The sequence below is a fragment of the Zootoca vivipara genome, chromosome 10, assembly GCF_963506605.1.
Source record: "Zootoca vivipara chromosome 10, rZooViv1.1, whole genome shotgun sequence".
NCBI lineage: Eukaryota > Metazoa > Chordata > Lepidosauria > Squamata > Lacertidae > Zootoca > Zootoca vivipara.
In genome coordinates, this window is record NC_083285.1 from 7,425,256 (window position 1) to 7,440,507 (window position 15,252).

At 43.0% G+C, this 15,252-nt stretch overlaps 1 protein-coding gene across 1 annotated transcript in view; it reads left to right on the forward strand.

Moving 5' to 3' along the window:
- The window catches only part of PRKAR2B (protein kinase cAMP-dependent type II regulatory subunit beta), a 55,373-nt gene that overhangs the window by 4,933 nt on the left and 35,188 nt on the right, over nt 1-15,252 (forward strand). Inside the window, exon 2 of the mRNA XM_035128314.2 lies at nt 12,792-12,827. Within this exon, the coding sequence (XP_034984205.2) occupies nt 12,792-12,827 (36 nt within the window). The remainder of the gene's footprint in view (nt 1-12,791; nt 12,828-15,252) is intronic.

The window sequence follows — 15,252 nt, forward strand, 5'->3', positions numbered from 1 at the left end:
TTTTTAAAACTGTACTTGGCAGATTTTATTTTACTAGAATTGCTTTCTTTTTGCTGGAATAAATATTTAACACTCTGTCAGAGATCAAAGCGGTTGCCTTGTAATATTTGTATCTGATCACTAGGGAGAAAGTTTCCAAGCTTTCGATCTAATTTGTCTGCTTTACATGCCATGGGGAACTTACTCCTAGTCTTCCGTACCAGTTCCCCTCCTCCTTAAGCAAATGCAAAAGGGGATGAGAGCTGACAGCAGGAAGAATTCCCTGCATACAGGAGATGCCTTGTTAATTATCCTGGAAGTCTGGACCCTTTGTAACAGGATTTTTAATTTCCTTTGCCTCCCAGCTCAATTCATTGAGTTAAGAGGCAGTGGAAACGACAACTCCCTTGCTTCTGAGATAAATCCCCAGACTTGTTTGGGAGGATTGGACCTTAAGGATAAGGTCTTCAAGGCCTGACTTGGCACCGTTGAGTCCTCCTGATACCAGTTTCTCCACTTGGATGGGAAGTAGAAATAACTGGTAAGGGACGCTGGCATATGAAGCAGAACTGAATTTCAGAAGGACGTTGGTGTCAGCTTGTAATGAGGATGGGATCAGAGCTGTCAAGTTTTCCCTTTTTAAAAGGGAAATTCCCTTATGCTGAATAGGCTTCCTCATGAGAAAAGGGAAAACTTGACAGCTATGGGATGGGATGTGGTGAATTCTTAATTTACTCAGTCCCAACTCTAAGTTTGCTGACACCAATAACAGGAAATGAAAAGGGTGTTGTTGTTTTTGCTTTTTGAAGAGTGTGTGTGACATGTACATGTTTGAAAAAGCAAGCTATAGGAATATCAATATTATTTACAGAACATCTGATTTTTACTGTTGGCTTTCAAAGTCAACTAATTTTGTATGTTTGTTTAGCAGCTCCACTGCTGTTGGATGCAAAATTATTTCTGTTCAGTGCCAGGAGTTGTATCATTGATTTAAAAATGGCTTCTATCTGAGTTTAAAACCAGTCTGTGGCCCAAAATCAAATCATAGGAATCAATATGAATTCATGTTCATTTCAATACAGTATATGAAAAGGCTGCACTATTACTAAGAGTAGTTTTATTTCTTAAAAAAACAAATATATTCATACTAGCTTATGCGCCGTCAACTATGTGAAGTCTCTAGCCTTTACTACTTCCACAGAAGATGTTTTCAAGATGGCACCTGGTATCTGATGTCTGGCTTGGTTTTCTTTTTTTATGGTGGTGCCATTGTGTTTAATATGGTGCTACTCTAGAGAAACCTAAGGGGCTGCTTTAGGCACCTACCACTGTCTTGAAGTATTAGTAGTAGTAGTAGTAGTACAGTAGTAGTATTACCTGCCCTTCACTAGGGCTGGGTGATAACAGCTTTTCAATACCGCAATGTATAAAGGTAAAGGGGCCCCTGACCATTAGGTCCAGTCGTGACCGACTCTGGGGTTGCGCGCTCATCTCGCATTATTGGCCGAGGGAGCTGGCGTACAGCTTCCAGGTCATGTGGCCAGCATGACAAAGCCGCTTCTGGCAAACCAGAGCAGCACACGGAAACGCCGTTTACCTTCCCGCTGTAGCAGTACCTGTTTATCTACTTGCACTTTGACGTGCTTTCGAACTGCTAGGTTGGCAGGAGCTGGGACCGAGCAACGGGAGCTCACCCCGTCTCAGGGATTCGAACCGCCGACCTTCTGATCAGCAAGCCCTAGTCTCAGTGGTTTAACCCACAGCGCCACCTGGGTCCCTAATACCGCAAGGTATCACCAGCCAAACATCACAATGTTGAAAAGCGGAGGAAGGAAGAAGCAGTATTGACACCCGGCACCCTGGTGCGCTGGGCGCTGGTGGTGGAGATACTCAGGAATGCAGTAGTTTCACCCGTGATCTACTGCTGGGTGAAGGTGCCATCATGCTTCAACCCTCAAACTGGTCCTGAGCGATGTATCGCTATACAGTATCACCCAGGCCTACCCTTCACCAGCAGGTCCCAGGGCAGTTTACAACAATTTTAAAATTCAGTGTAAAAAGCAGGTGAGACAGTCACAGGAATTCTGAAAACACACACCTCAGGTCTCAAAGTCCAGGGTGAAGAGGTGTGTCCTTAGCAGTCCCTGAAATCTGTGTAGTGAAGATGCCAGGCCCACCTCTGTCGGGAGGGAATTCCACAACTTAGGGACAGCAGAGTTACTAAGATGGCCCCCTCTGCTGATCTGAAGAGAGATGGTTTGCAGGAAAGGAAGCAGTCTCTCAGATCATTGTGTTTCAGGAGTGGAACAGAGAGGTGTCAAGTGGCTTGGAAAGCGTTGGGGTAGAATGCTAGAAGGGCAGTCCCTGTGGGTGGTTATTTGGTCTGGCACAGAACGGCCCTCTCTTTTCCTTAACTTCATGCTGTTTGTGGGGCAAATTGATACAAACATCTCTGCATAGGCCTGCCCACCCCAATCTATTGTCTATGTACAATCTACACTCTATGTACAAAGACACACCACGTGATATGGGTGCCATTTTGTTCCTAGAGCAGCGTGAGAGGACGGCAGCTTTCCTATCCTAGATTACATCCAATAGTGAAGAACTGCTTAGTGAAGACCTGGAGCATTTTTGGCCCATTTTGTGTACCGTAGTTGGAATCAAACTCTCTAGTTGTGCTGGTTTTAATTAATAAGTCACCGTTGTGACTTGCTTGTACTCAAATGGCTGCTATTGATACTGGCAATTGTAGCTTTTTTTAACACCTTAGGATATAAAGTATAGGAGCAAAACTTTGGCAGAGGGGACCCAACAGAGGTCCTATAATTCATTACTTGTGAAAGGGGTAATATATGATTTCTCAATCCAGGTAATTGCTTCTTTAGAAAAGACCAAATGAAGTTGTCAGTGACCTGTGTTGGACGGCTAATGTGTAATCACAATGTGAAACTTAGTGATTGTATGTAGGTTCCTGCTTAACAGATTGTTGGTAATGAAGGATATTGAATGAAATAACATATACAGATTGTATGTACAGTGGTTCTTAAAGAAATGGGAGTGCCTGATCACCTCATCTGTCTCCTGAGAAATGTATATGTGGGACAAGAAGCTACAGTTAGAACTGGATATGGAACAACTGATTGGTTCAAAATTGGGAAAGGAGTACGACAAGGCTGTATATTGTCTCCCTGCTTATTTAACTTATATGCAGAATTCATCATTCGAAAGGCTGGACTGGATGAATCCCAAGCCAGAATTAAGATTGCTGGAAGAAATATCAACAACCTCAGATATGCTGATGACACAACCTTGATGGCAGAAAGTGAGGAGGAATTAAAGAACCTTTTAATGAGGGTGAAAGAGGAGAGCGCAAAATATGGTCTGAAGCTCAACATCAAAAAAACCAAGATCATGGCCACTGGTCCCGTCACCTCCTGGCAAATAGAAGGGGAAGAAATGGAGGCAGTGAGAGATTTTACTTTCTTGGGTTCCATGATGACTGCAGTCACGAAATTAAAAGACGCCTGCTTCTTGGGAGAAAAGCATTGACAAACCTAGACAACATCTTAAAAAGCAGAGACATCACCTTGCCAACAAAGGTCCGTATAGTTAAAGCTATGGTTTTCCCAGTAGTGATGTATGGAAGTGAGAGCTGGACCATAAAGAAGGCTGATCGCCAAAGAATTGATGCTTTTGAATTCTGGTGCTGGAGGAGACTCTTGAGAGTCCCATGGACTGCAAGAGGATCAAACCTATCCATTCTGAAGGAAATCAGCCCTGAGTGCTCACTGGAAGGACAGATCCTGAAGCTGAGGCTCCAATACTTTGGCCACTTCATGAGAAGAGAAGACTCCCTGGAAAAGACCCTGATGTTGGGAAAGATTGAGGGCACAAGGAGAAGGGGACGACAGAGGACGAGATGGTTGGACAGTGTTCTCGAAGCTACGAACATGAGTTTGACCAAACTGCGGGAGGCAGTGGAAGACAGGAGTGCCTGGCGTGCTATGGTCCATGGGGTCACGAAGAGTCGGACACGACTAAACAACAATATACAATGGTGATGGTTGCTGAAAGAGATTTAGGTGTCATTTCTGAGTTATTGCAAAGTTCCAGATCTGTCATAATCTATACATATATAAATGTAAAAACAGCATGTGGGTGTGTTTCCATTTTTCACCGAAATCGCTTGACCAATAGCATTCAAATTTGCACACAACGTCCCATGCTACCATGAGATTAATCTTATAAAGTGTGTTAAGACAGATGTCACACCTACGCCATGTAAAACCCCTAAAACCCCGTGTTACAGAACACACAACTCACCCAAAAGTGCATGCTGAGAAAAGAACCTTCCCTCTCAACAGCACCTCTACCGCCGTTTACATACTAGGCCAAAGCCTTTACAGACTAGGCCGAATGAAGGTACTGACTCACCTGGATGGGGGTTGGGGGGAGGAGGGGACGTGATAGGTCAGGACACGGTGGGACCAGTCACAGGGATGACCTGGGGGGTGGGGGGAAGAGGAGCCTTGATACGACTCATGGATCGACACAGGGTGCTGGCAGTCACAGGGATTAGCCACGGCGGCACATGGCAGGGCCAGCTAGTACTCCAAAAATATTTATTAAAATTCTGCATATTAGCCAAGGCATCAAGTATATGTACTGAATTTCAACTTTCAAGTGATAGTTAACAACTGAGTGGGGAAAGCACATGCCATGAAAACAATGAAACTCTGGAGCTATCATGTTTAGCAAGTAGTAGTGATAGTGTTGATTGAAACAAAATGCAGAAAGAGATAAAAACGCAGTAAACCTTTAAAAACATTTTCTCATTAAGCAGGGCAAATTCTAGTTGCAGCTGTCTATCAGTTGTGCTCTGTCAGGAAAACTGCAATGGGATCAAGCATGTTGCAGGAAAGGACGGACTCTTGGCATCCTTCACACTCTCCCCCCATCTCTGAGCTGTGATTCCATGTTCATGTTCTCCCTTCCCTCCTTCTGTATCTATATATCTATGCATAATATTAAATTTTACCCGCTTGGATTTGGCTGAGCAAGTGACGTCATTGGAAGAGATGAAGGCTACCCTCCCTCTCTCCCTGTTTATTATGCACTTCAAATACAGAAAGGAAACCTTGCTCCTGCTGCTCTAATATCTGTCTGTCTTGGAAGTGGCATGCATACAAGGAATTGCAGGCACTGATGCAGTAGATACTCAGCTTTATGCAGCCCTTGCTTAGGTATGTAAATTAGGTGCACTTTGGGGCATGCTGTGGCTTCCAGTTAGGCACTTGGGTAAGCACACTAGATCTGATAGCTCCTGCTGTCTTCCGTCACAGATGCTGGATGCAGAGAACTTTGAACACCTGACCCTCTTCAATTAGCTGCTGCTTGGGTGCATAGACCTTAAGAAAAAACGTGGCATGCTCATAGGTGCAGAATACTTTTGATGACGCAAGTCAGTCTCCCTAGCAACGAAACAATAGCATAGCACTTTCTCTCGGAAAGGCAAAAAGAACATGTGCCTGAAGAAAACTGTTTTGTAGTATAATTGTCAAGTTTATTTAAACAGAAATGCTTGGGTTTTTCAACGCCATTTATGTACAGATGTCATGCTTTTGTTTTGCACATAAACAGATTCAAAAGTAATGCAACGGAACACAACAGAAATCACAACACAGGTTGATCTATAATATTGCAAAACTGACTTCCTTGTACAGTCAGTGAGCTTTGAGGTTTGCGGCATCTTTCTTTTTCTACCGCTATGCAGCCAGTGTTTCAAGTTAGAACAAATGTTTTTTCACCATTGCCGTCACTTTTGTTAAACTTGGATCTGAGACGTCCTTTCCCCGTTCTCCAAATTTTTATGAATTCGGTAGCTGCAGTATGCATGCTGAATTGTCCAGCCTCAAGGGATTCTGTCTTCATTTCAGTGGGTGAGGCAAATTCGCAGGAGTGAAAGGTGTGTTTATAAGCCTGTCCTCTCCATTAAATTAAATGCAGACACCTGTTTGCAGAAGAAGCCTTCATATGGACTAAGAGCTGGGAGGCCTGGACTCTGCCATTAAGCTCACTGTGTGAACTTGGGCCATTCACTGCCTCTTAGTTTAAGAGCTCAGTGGAACTAGGACGACTATGGAGAGATCCTAAGTAATCAATATCTCAGCTTCATCTTCCCCTGCAGTAAATGGGGATGATGCTGACCTACTTAGAGGGGTTTTTTGCAAGGGGAAATAGAGACTGTTAAAGTCCAGTGAATGTCCATGGAGTGTTCAGTGCTATAGTTTAGCTATGGAAGCTTAACTATAACACTGAACCCCATGAAAATCATTGTGTGCTTTCTGAAAGAATTTGTGGAAGCCTTTGTCCCAAGTGATATGAGGGGTGGACTCTCTTGTCAGGGTCAAACCATTACCTGGTGAAGTTTGGTCTGACAGTGGCAATTTCCCCTGGGCCACTCTGCCCTCAGAGACTGATGGAACCTGGTGTGTTTCCTGAATGCTCTGGGGGGTGGGCTTTGCAGCCAAGAAAGCTGACAGACACGTTGGTGCTCTAGTCTTGCTGTGGAACAGTGAGATGAAACAGGAAATATTATTGCTCCTGAGAGTTCTCTCCAGTGTTTGGGCTCCTTGGAATTCTGGGGAGCTTTGAAGCTTATAAAGCAAGGCAGACAAAGAGTAGAGAGCATAGGTGGCAAAGCCCACCAAACACTGGTTAATACATACAATTATGCTTACTATGTGGCAGTGCAGGTTGTGAAGATAGCTCATTTTTACAGCTGGCATTGCATCCTCTAGTAGCCAGCTGGCATAGTTATGTCAGACAGTCTGGAGGTCGCTGACTGTCAAGGACTGAAGGGCTCTGAGGGGTGTGTGGAGGAGGCAAGGGAGCTGGAGGAAGTCCTAGAGCATGGGTAGGCAAACTAAGACCCGGGGGCCAGATCCGGCCCAATCGCCTTCTAAATCTGGCTCACGGACGGTCTAAGAATCAGCGTGTTTTTACATGAGTAGAATGTGTCCTTTTATTTAAAATGCATCTCTGGGTTATTTGTGGGGCATAGGAATTCGTTCATTTCCCCCCCCCCCCAAAATATAGCCCAGCCCCCCACAAGGTCTGAGGGACAGTGGACCGGCCCCCTGCTGAAAAAGTTTGCTGACCCCTGATCTAGAGGGAGAGGCCAGGGATTTGTGGGGTTCTTTGCCCACCCATGAGGCAGGACTCGGGGCTGGGGGAAGAGGAAGAGTCGGGGCTGTCAAAGGGAGGGGAGGAGTTGGAGGAAGGATTGGGAATAGGAGGAAGAGAACAGTCCCTGAGAGAGTCTGGCCATTAGGATCTCCTCCATCCCCTCCTCCCCGTCTCCAAGGATAATGAGGGGCTTAAAGTGCCAGGCGCAGCAGCAGCTACCATGCCAGAGAAGTCTCAGGTTGATTGATGCACAGTGCACATTTCACTCAGGTGAAGGGATTTAAGTTCGGGAGAGGCATGGTTACTAGGGTTGCCAGACTCAATAGTGGGCAGGACTTCTGTGCCTTTAATTGCCCTGCTCTCTTTTGAGTCTGGAAACCTTAAAGAGAAACCAGCAGACCCTTTGTTTAATTTCCAAGCAAAGGGTCTGCTGGTTTCTCTTTAAGGTTTCCAGACTCAAAAGAGAGCAGGGCAATTAAAGGCACAGAAGTCCTGCCCACTATTGAGTCTGGCAACCCTAGTGGTTACGCTGTTGCTTCAGTGGTCCACTTCAGGGCACTAGCCTGAGGAGTAGTTGCCTAGCTAGCTACATAGTAGGAGTGGCTTGTATTTCCTGTGCACCTTGGGAGATGCTGTAATTTAGTACAGTGTAACCTCGTTTTATGAACACCTCGGTTTACGAATTTTCGGTTTACGAATGCCGCGGACCCATCTGGAACGGATTAATTCACTTTCCATTACTTTCAATGGGAAAGTTCGCTTCAGTTTATGAACGCTTCAGTTTATGAACAGATTACACCCATGCTTCAGGTTAAGTACGCTTCAGGTTGAGTACCCCGCGGACCCGTCTGGAACGGATTAATCCACTTTCCATTACTTTCAATGGGAAAGTTCGCTTCAGTTTATGAACGCTTCAGTTTATGAACAGACTTCCGGAACCAATTGTGTTCATAAACCGAGGCACCACTGTACTTTGCCAATAAAGAATTAAACTGCCACCCGTTTCTTCTCCTTGGGCTGTTCTCTGTGGGGGAGGAACTTCTGGAGCATTTGAGGACATGATGTGGCTATACCCTTCGAGGATAAAATTGCTCAACTTCAGAGTGGCCTTGACTGCAGTTGTTGCATTTCTGTTTATTTACACCTGGTCTTTCCCCCTGGCTGGACACAAGGCAACTTACAGACAAAGCCTCAGATTTCTGCCATTGTTTTAAACCACCACTTCCCCCTTCTCATAGTCCCTGCCTTCTCATTCCCATGCCATGGCTACTTCTGCTGTGCAACTTGGCTTCTCTTTTGCTTCCTTCTCTTAGCCTGTCCTCATGCACATCCAGGATTGTGACACGGCATTACAAATCCTTGAATGGGGGTTGCATGTTGACAACCTTACCTTTTTATGTATATAGGAAGAAGAAGATGCTAATAAGAATACTTGTGATTCTTATTATACACAAAAAAAGAAATGCATTTTCCACAGCAGCCTCCTCAAGGCCCTCTTGTAAAACGAGTTGCTGGCCTGGTGTATACAGCAGAGAATTGCTCTCCATTTCCCCCTGTGTAGTTTATTCTGCCTCTCTGTGGCCACCCCATCCCGCCCCACCCTGCCCTGACTTCCCTAACAAGATCACAATAGTTTCAACACCCTGGATATCTTTAAAAGTGGCAACTGTACCTGAGCTCTTTTTTTTGTAAAAGCTGTGTTAATATTGGAGATTTACAATCCCCTCACCCTCATACTGGAAATGGCCTTAATTAAAAAGCTAAGAGGGTGGTTTGGTTTTCATGGCTATTCCCTTGCTGCCTTTGTTATCTGCCTTTTGCTGCAAATAGCAGTCGTGGTTTTGTACAGCAGGACAGAAAGCAGTTCCCTGGGGACCAAAATGTTTCTCCTGTTTGCCACAGTGAGTTGCGCTTTAAAGCAAACTGTCACTGAAGGTATCAGCTTGAATCTCTTAACCAGAGAAGATGGGTGCTGTTTAGTGGAAAACAACATTTGTCATATTTTGGTTTCTTACAAAGTTCAAAATAGATATGAAGATGGTTAGGAAGTATTAGCCGTTGGGTTAGACTTGCTCATTTGGAAGCTGTTTTCTATGGTGTCATCAACTCTTAATGCCTAAAACAGGCAACCCCAGACTTGGCCCTCCAGCTGTTTTGGGACTACAACTCCCATCATCCCTAGCTAGCAGGACCAGCGGTCATGGATGATGGGAATTGTAGCCCCAAAACATCTGGAGGGCTGAGTTTGGGGATGCCTGTCCTAAAATCACGTGGCAGCTAAAGTTATTGTTGTTGGCTTAATTGAATAATCTGCTTACATATAACACTGATGGCCAAACTGGGTTATATACTGTTGGTAAATTGAGAGTTTGAAAGGGCTGTATTTGATTGAAAGAATTTGGAATTCGTTATACAGTACATTATTTTTAATGTGCTTCACAGTCTTAGTGTTGCCCTCCCAGCAGTTCTCTTGGTTATAAACAACAGAGTCTTGCGGTATCTTTAATATATTCACTACTACTCTTTGTGTCATAAACTTTCTTGGGCAAGAGCCCACTTCATCAGATGTATGAAGTGGGTAGGTTTATGTACCCATAGTAGAGAGAGAAGGGGTGATCATGGGTACGGTACTTCTTACAGAGCAAGGCCAAACAGTGAAGGATTACTTTGCAGAGGAAAAATGCATTTGAGAATGAGATCAAGTTGAATGAATGAAAGACCAATCGGAATAAGCATCACCCACTCCCAACTGTTCATGAATTGGCAAAGCAAAATAAGTAACACACACAAAAAACCTACAAAGGAACAACAGTTCACTTGGAGTATTGCAGGGTGGGAGTCAGGCTGATGTTTGAGAAAGTACTTTATACCTGTCAATATAGTCCAATAATATTTCACTCCTTTGCTGCAGGTTGGGGATTTGAGTGAGGCTGAAATGGTATTCACAGCAACCCTGCAGTGTTGTCCATTGCTGTTGTTCTTCCCACCCCACCCCCAATCACTGTATTAGCTTTTAAGTCATGAATGCACTTGGTTCAAGGTACCCTAGGGAGAACTGTCTCCATATACCGTGAAACGAAACATATACTAATACATTTGGGTGATGGCCTGCTTTGAGTCCTGTCCTTTATTTAAATTAGATTTGCAGGAACAAGGGACAGGGCATTCTCAACAGTGGCAAAATGCAAGTTGCCCATTGGGCTAGTGCATTGAAAAAGAATGGCATGCCCAACAACATCAGCTCCCCTTAAAAAAAAAGCTCAATATATAACATATTTGCCCTGCACCCCCAAAAGCTCAACAACTTTGACCTTAACCCCAAGAAAGGGGGTAGATCACTGCGCAGTCTCTTGGGAGTTGGCCACCCCTGAAAAATCCCAAACCCCTTTTATTCCAGCTTACGTTTTGCAGTTGCATTGTGTTACTTTTAATCTTTTTAAGGCTTCTAGATTGTGGGTTTCATTTATTCAATTATGTGTTAATGGGCGCTATTATGCCACATGGCATGATACATATTTCCAAAATAAATATGTAACATTACGATAATGGAAGGGGCTGCTCGTGCCCCAGCCAATCCATTCAGTAGGGAATGGACTGTGAGTGCAATCCTGAGGTTGAGTATCCTATACAAGGGAGGGTGAAACGGCATTGCAAGATACTACAGGAAAGAGCAGCTGGAGAACAAAAAAGAACCATATTTTGCATTTTGTAACATTTCTCCCTTGGTACCAGTTAACAGTAGTGTACATCTGTAATTAGAAACGGAAATTTCAAAGACACAGTTGAAATTCAGTGACCCTTACTCGTATACTTTATTAAGTGCAGAGTGGGGTTACTATAAAGGCAGAATGAGTATAAACACTTTAGAAATAGTTTGTTGTAAAAGAAAAAAGAAAAGGGGAAGAAATAGGTCGTTAGCTGTTTATGTTGCTACCCCTGACTAGTTATCTGCTGTACCAAGTACAGTGGTGCCTCGCTAGATGAATTTAATTCGTTCCACGGGTCTTTTCTTATAACGAAAAATCCGTCTAGCGAATCCCATAGGAATGCATTGAATTTTTTTTGAATTTTTTTTTGCCCATAGGAACGCATTAATTGAATTTCAATGCATTCCTATGAGAAACCGCGATTCGCTAGACGAATTTTTCGTAAAAGGAATTCGTCTAGCGAGGCAACCTCCGCTAGAAAAAACCTTTCGTTAAGCGGAAATTTCCTTAAGCAGGGCATTCGTTATGCGAGGCAGCACTGTAACTGAAAATTCAAAATGCATGAAAGGTGTTTCATCACTAGCTTTGTAAAGGAGATCTGGCCATGGACATCTGCTGGTCTTTTTGGAGTGGTGGTACAGAAAATACTGTAAATAAAGCAAAAGTAAAATCTGAGAACAGGCCTGCCATTTCTGGTGCTTTGAGCAAAGGTGAAGCCAGGCTAGGCCTAGCCTCTGAGGAACTTTTATTCCAGTTCTATCCCTCCTTTAGTTCTCGAGAGGTAGACTTGGCAACTAGACCTTGGGTTTGATTCTACTAAACAGCAGGAGCCGGTACAATGGGACTTTCCCCTTTCTCCTCCTGGGCTTCCCAAGTCATCACTGAAACCCTCAATTCTCCCCCTTCATCCCTTCGGTAGTTGCAATGCAGCTACAATCCACTTCACAGCTCCCTCCCTCATTTCTCTAAAAAATGCAACTGCAGCACATCAGGAATGGACTATAGGGTTGCTACACTACTCAGTCTCTCCCTGGCCCCCATAAAATGGGCTGAGCTACTTTGGTCATGTGGATGGGAGGGGAGCTGGAGCCCAGAAACATCTGGAAAACCGCAGGGTCCTCATCCCTGAGACAGAGAAATTGAATCTTGAGTTATTACTGGCTGCCTGACTTGACATCATTTATGAAGTAATGCACATCATGGAACTTTTTCTTTCAGTGCAAACACATTTTTAATTGTGAGCAATACTTCACGTTGCAATACTTTACATTAAGAAATGCTTGTGTCAAACTTGCAGGTCAATTTTTGCAACTGTCCCCACTCTTCTCAAGTCATTGGAAATGAGGTCTCAGTGGATGGTCAGAACATTATAATGCTCTTTCAGCTGTCTGTGCCCTCGCTTACAGCCCTCGAGAGATCTAGCATGGCTGCTCTTCTGATAAAATGTGATTTTCCCTGGCTTGGAGTTATGTTATTCAGGACCTAGCCTGCATTAGCTGGCAAATGGGTGATTACACTTCTGAGTTAAAGTCCTTGCACATACAAACATTGTGAATGAATCCTTACGTAGGCAGGGAAAAGACAATGTGGTTTTGAATGTTGGCAGACTGTGGATTAGAGGGGGAAAAGAGAAGTAAATTTCACCTGACTCATGCTGGTCCCCAGAACCGTTGCTTGCAAGTCTCTTGTTCCTTTAAATTTCATCATGAAGTGACGTTTTGAGAAATTAATTTCATTGTAGTATCTATGTATGCACATTTCACATATCTATGCACATTTCAACAAAGATAAATATATATACAAACAAACTGTAGTAACTGCAGTATGTTAGAAATCTACTTCATGTAGCGAAGAGAGTGTTGTATTCTGTACTCTGTGAGAATTTTCTAACAAAACATCTTTTTTTGTTTCTCTTAGCTCCAGTGATAAACCGGTTCATTAGAAGGGCATCAGGTGAGTTTCCTGTATTTGCATGCTTTCGTTGTTATTGTAACAAATTTCCCCCCTATTTTATTTAAGTATACTAATATTGTCTTATAACGAGAGAGAGAAATCAAAATGCTAATCAAAAGAAAGGGATGTAAAATCAAATATGAATTAATTGCACTTTTTTAAAGGCTTTATTAAAAACCTATGACCAATGTGTGACTCAGAAACTGAATGTGGTTCTTCTGATCCTTATTGGAGTAGCAAGTGAAATGTCACTAGCCAGGGGACAGACTTGTTGAGAGAGTTGTGAACCACAGCTCACACCATTGACTGCTGTGACAGGCCAGCTCCATCAAGCCTCTTCTCCCCTCAAGTGTCATTTGGGGACAGCCAATCCAACTGCCTCAATGGGGGAGATAGGAATTGGGTCTCATTTCATCAGCTTCATCAGGCACCTCCTTCCTCCAAATCAGGGGTCAGCAACTTTTTCAGCCATGTGGTGGACCGGACTATATTTTGGAAAAAAAGAACTAATTCCTATGCCCCACAAATAATCCAGAGATGCATTTTAAATAAATCCGTGGCTGGATTGAGAAGGCGATTAGGCGACATCTGGCCCATGGGCCTTAGGTTGCCTACCCCTGCTCCAAACTGTGCCAGCTGGTCATCATAGGAACATCCGGTGTAGGAAATGGGTGCCCAGACTTTCCCCCCTTTTCCTCACTCTCCCTTGGGTTTTTCTCGTTTAAATCTGAAGCCTGTGGGTAGGGACTGTCTTTTGGGCTGAAAAGTGGGGTACAAACACCCTAGGTAAAATAATAAATAAAGCATTGGACATTTTGTAAGTTTACAGCATAGGTGTCCAAGTGGTATGAAGAGTTTTGAAGTGGACGTTGTGCAGCAATGATAGAAAAACATGTTTGCACCTCATAACGCTCAGATACTTTCATCATATCTAACATATAGCAGAACACACACACACACATTTTGTTGATCAAGCAGACATAAACACATACAGTTCTCTTCCACAATTATTTTCAGAGTGAACAACTTTATCAACCTGCCACCTTTCTCCAATGTCAGAGACCAATATGAAGGCTCACCAAGGATTGAACTTTAATACTTTTATTTATTTGAATCATGTTCCTAAATACAAACTACAGTGGTACCTCGGTTTATGGACACAATTGGTTCCTAAACTGAAGCTGTCTGTGTTCATAAACTGAAGCGTTCATAAACTGAAGCGAACTTTCCCAGTGAAAGTAATGGAAAGTGGATTAATCCGTTCCAGACGGGTCCGTGGAGTACTCAACCTGAAGCGTACTTAACCCAAAGCATGGGTGTAATTGGTTCTGGAAGTCTGTTCATAAACTGAAGCGTTCATAAACTGAAGTGAACTTTCCCACTGAAAGTAATGGAAAGTGAATTAATCCATTCTAGATGGGTCCGCAGCGTTCGTAAACCGAAAATTTGTAAACCGAGGTGTTCATAAACCGAGGTTCCACTGTAAAAGCAAAAATATGAAGATGTTTCATGTGTGACTGAATGCTGAATAGATTTAAGCCTTCTACTCTGTAAATTTTGATCTAGGCGAACTCTGTAAATCTTGTTGCTGCTTTATCATTTTTCTATATAGTCACCCAGAAAGTGAAAAATTCTGTATTGCATTGCAGAGCATCACAGCAGAGCTCCTTGTAAAGGATCTGTTGCAAAGTGCCAAGTTGCTTGTGAAGGACCTCATTTGTATTGTAAAGTGTTCTGTTTTTATCTAATAAATAGATTTCTTGGACAGCTAATAGCATTGTTTCTTTAACTTAAATGAAGGTGAAGTTTAAGCACAACAAAAGCAAACTTGTGAAAAACAATTTCTGTAAATCTCCTAAAATCAAAATGGTTGTTCAACTGTTGACTGCAAACACTTCACTGAGTCTTTCTTTCTTTCTTTCTTTCTTTCTTTCTTTCTTTCTTTCTTTCTTTCTTTCTTTCTTTCTCTTTCTTTCTTTCTTTCTTTCTTTCTTTCTTTCTTTCTTTCTTTCTTTCTTTCTTTCTTTCTTTCTTTCTACATTGGATCTGCTTTACTCTCTGTCTTTAAAACCTAGCGGTAGATGTTATATTTGTGATATTTTTGTTTTTGTTTTGAGTTTCAGTATTGGACGCACGTTTAAGGATGACTTGCCTTTTCTTGGTACAGCTACCAATTAAATAGCCAGAGGTTAATTGCAGAAGCACCTGCTGACAATAATGTAGGCTGTTAATTATTTAGCAGATATCCCAGCCTACATACTGTGACAATTAACAATTTTTTTAAAAAATCTTGCATAGCTATAATTGGTCTCAGCAGCTGTGATGGCACAGTTCCACACAAATCAATCCTCTGCAAATCTTTATCTTTCACCCAGTTTGCTTCCTTTGCCAACCCCAAATAGTTTCTAAATCCAGGGGATTTCCC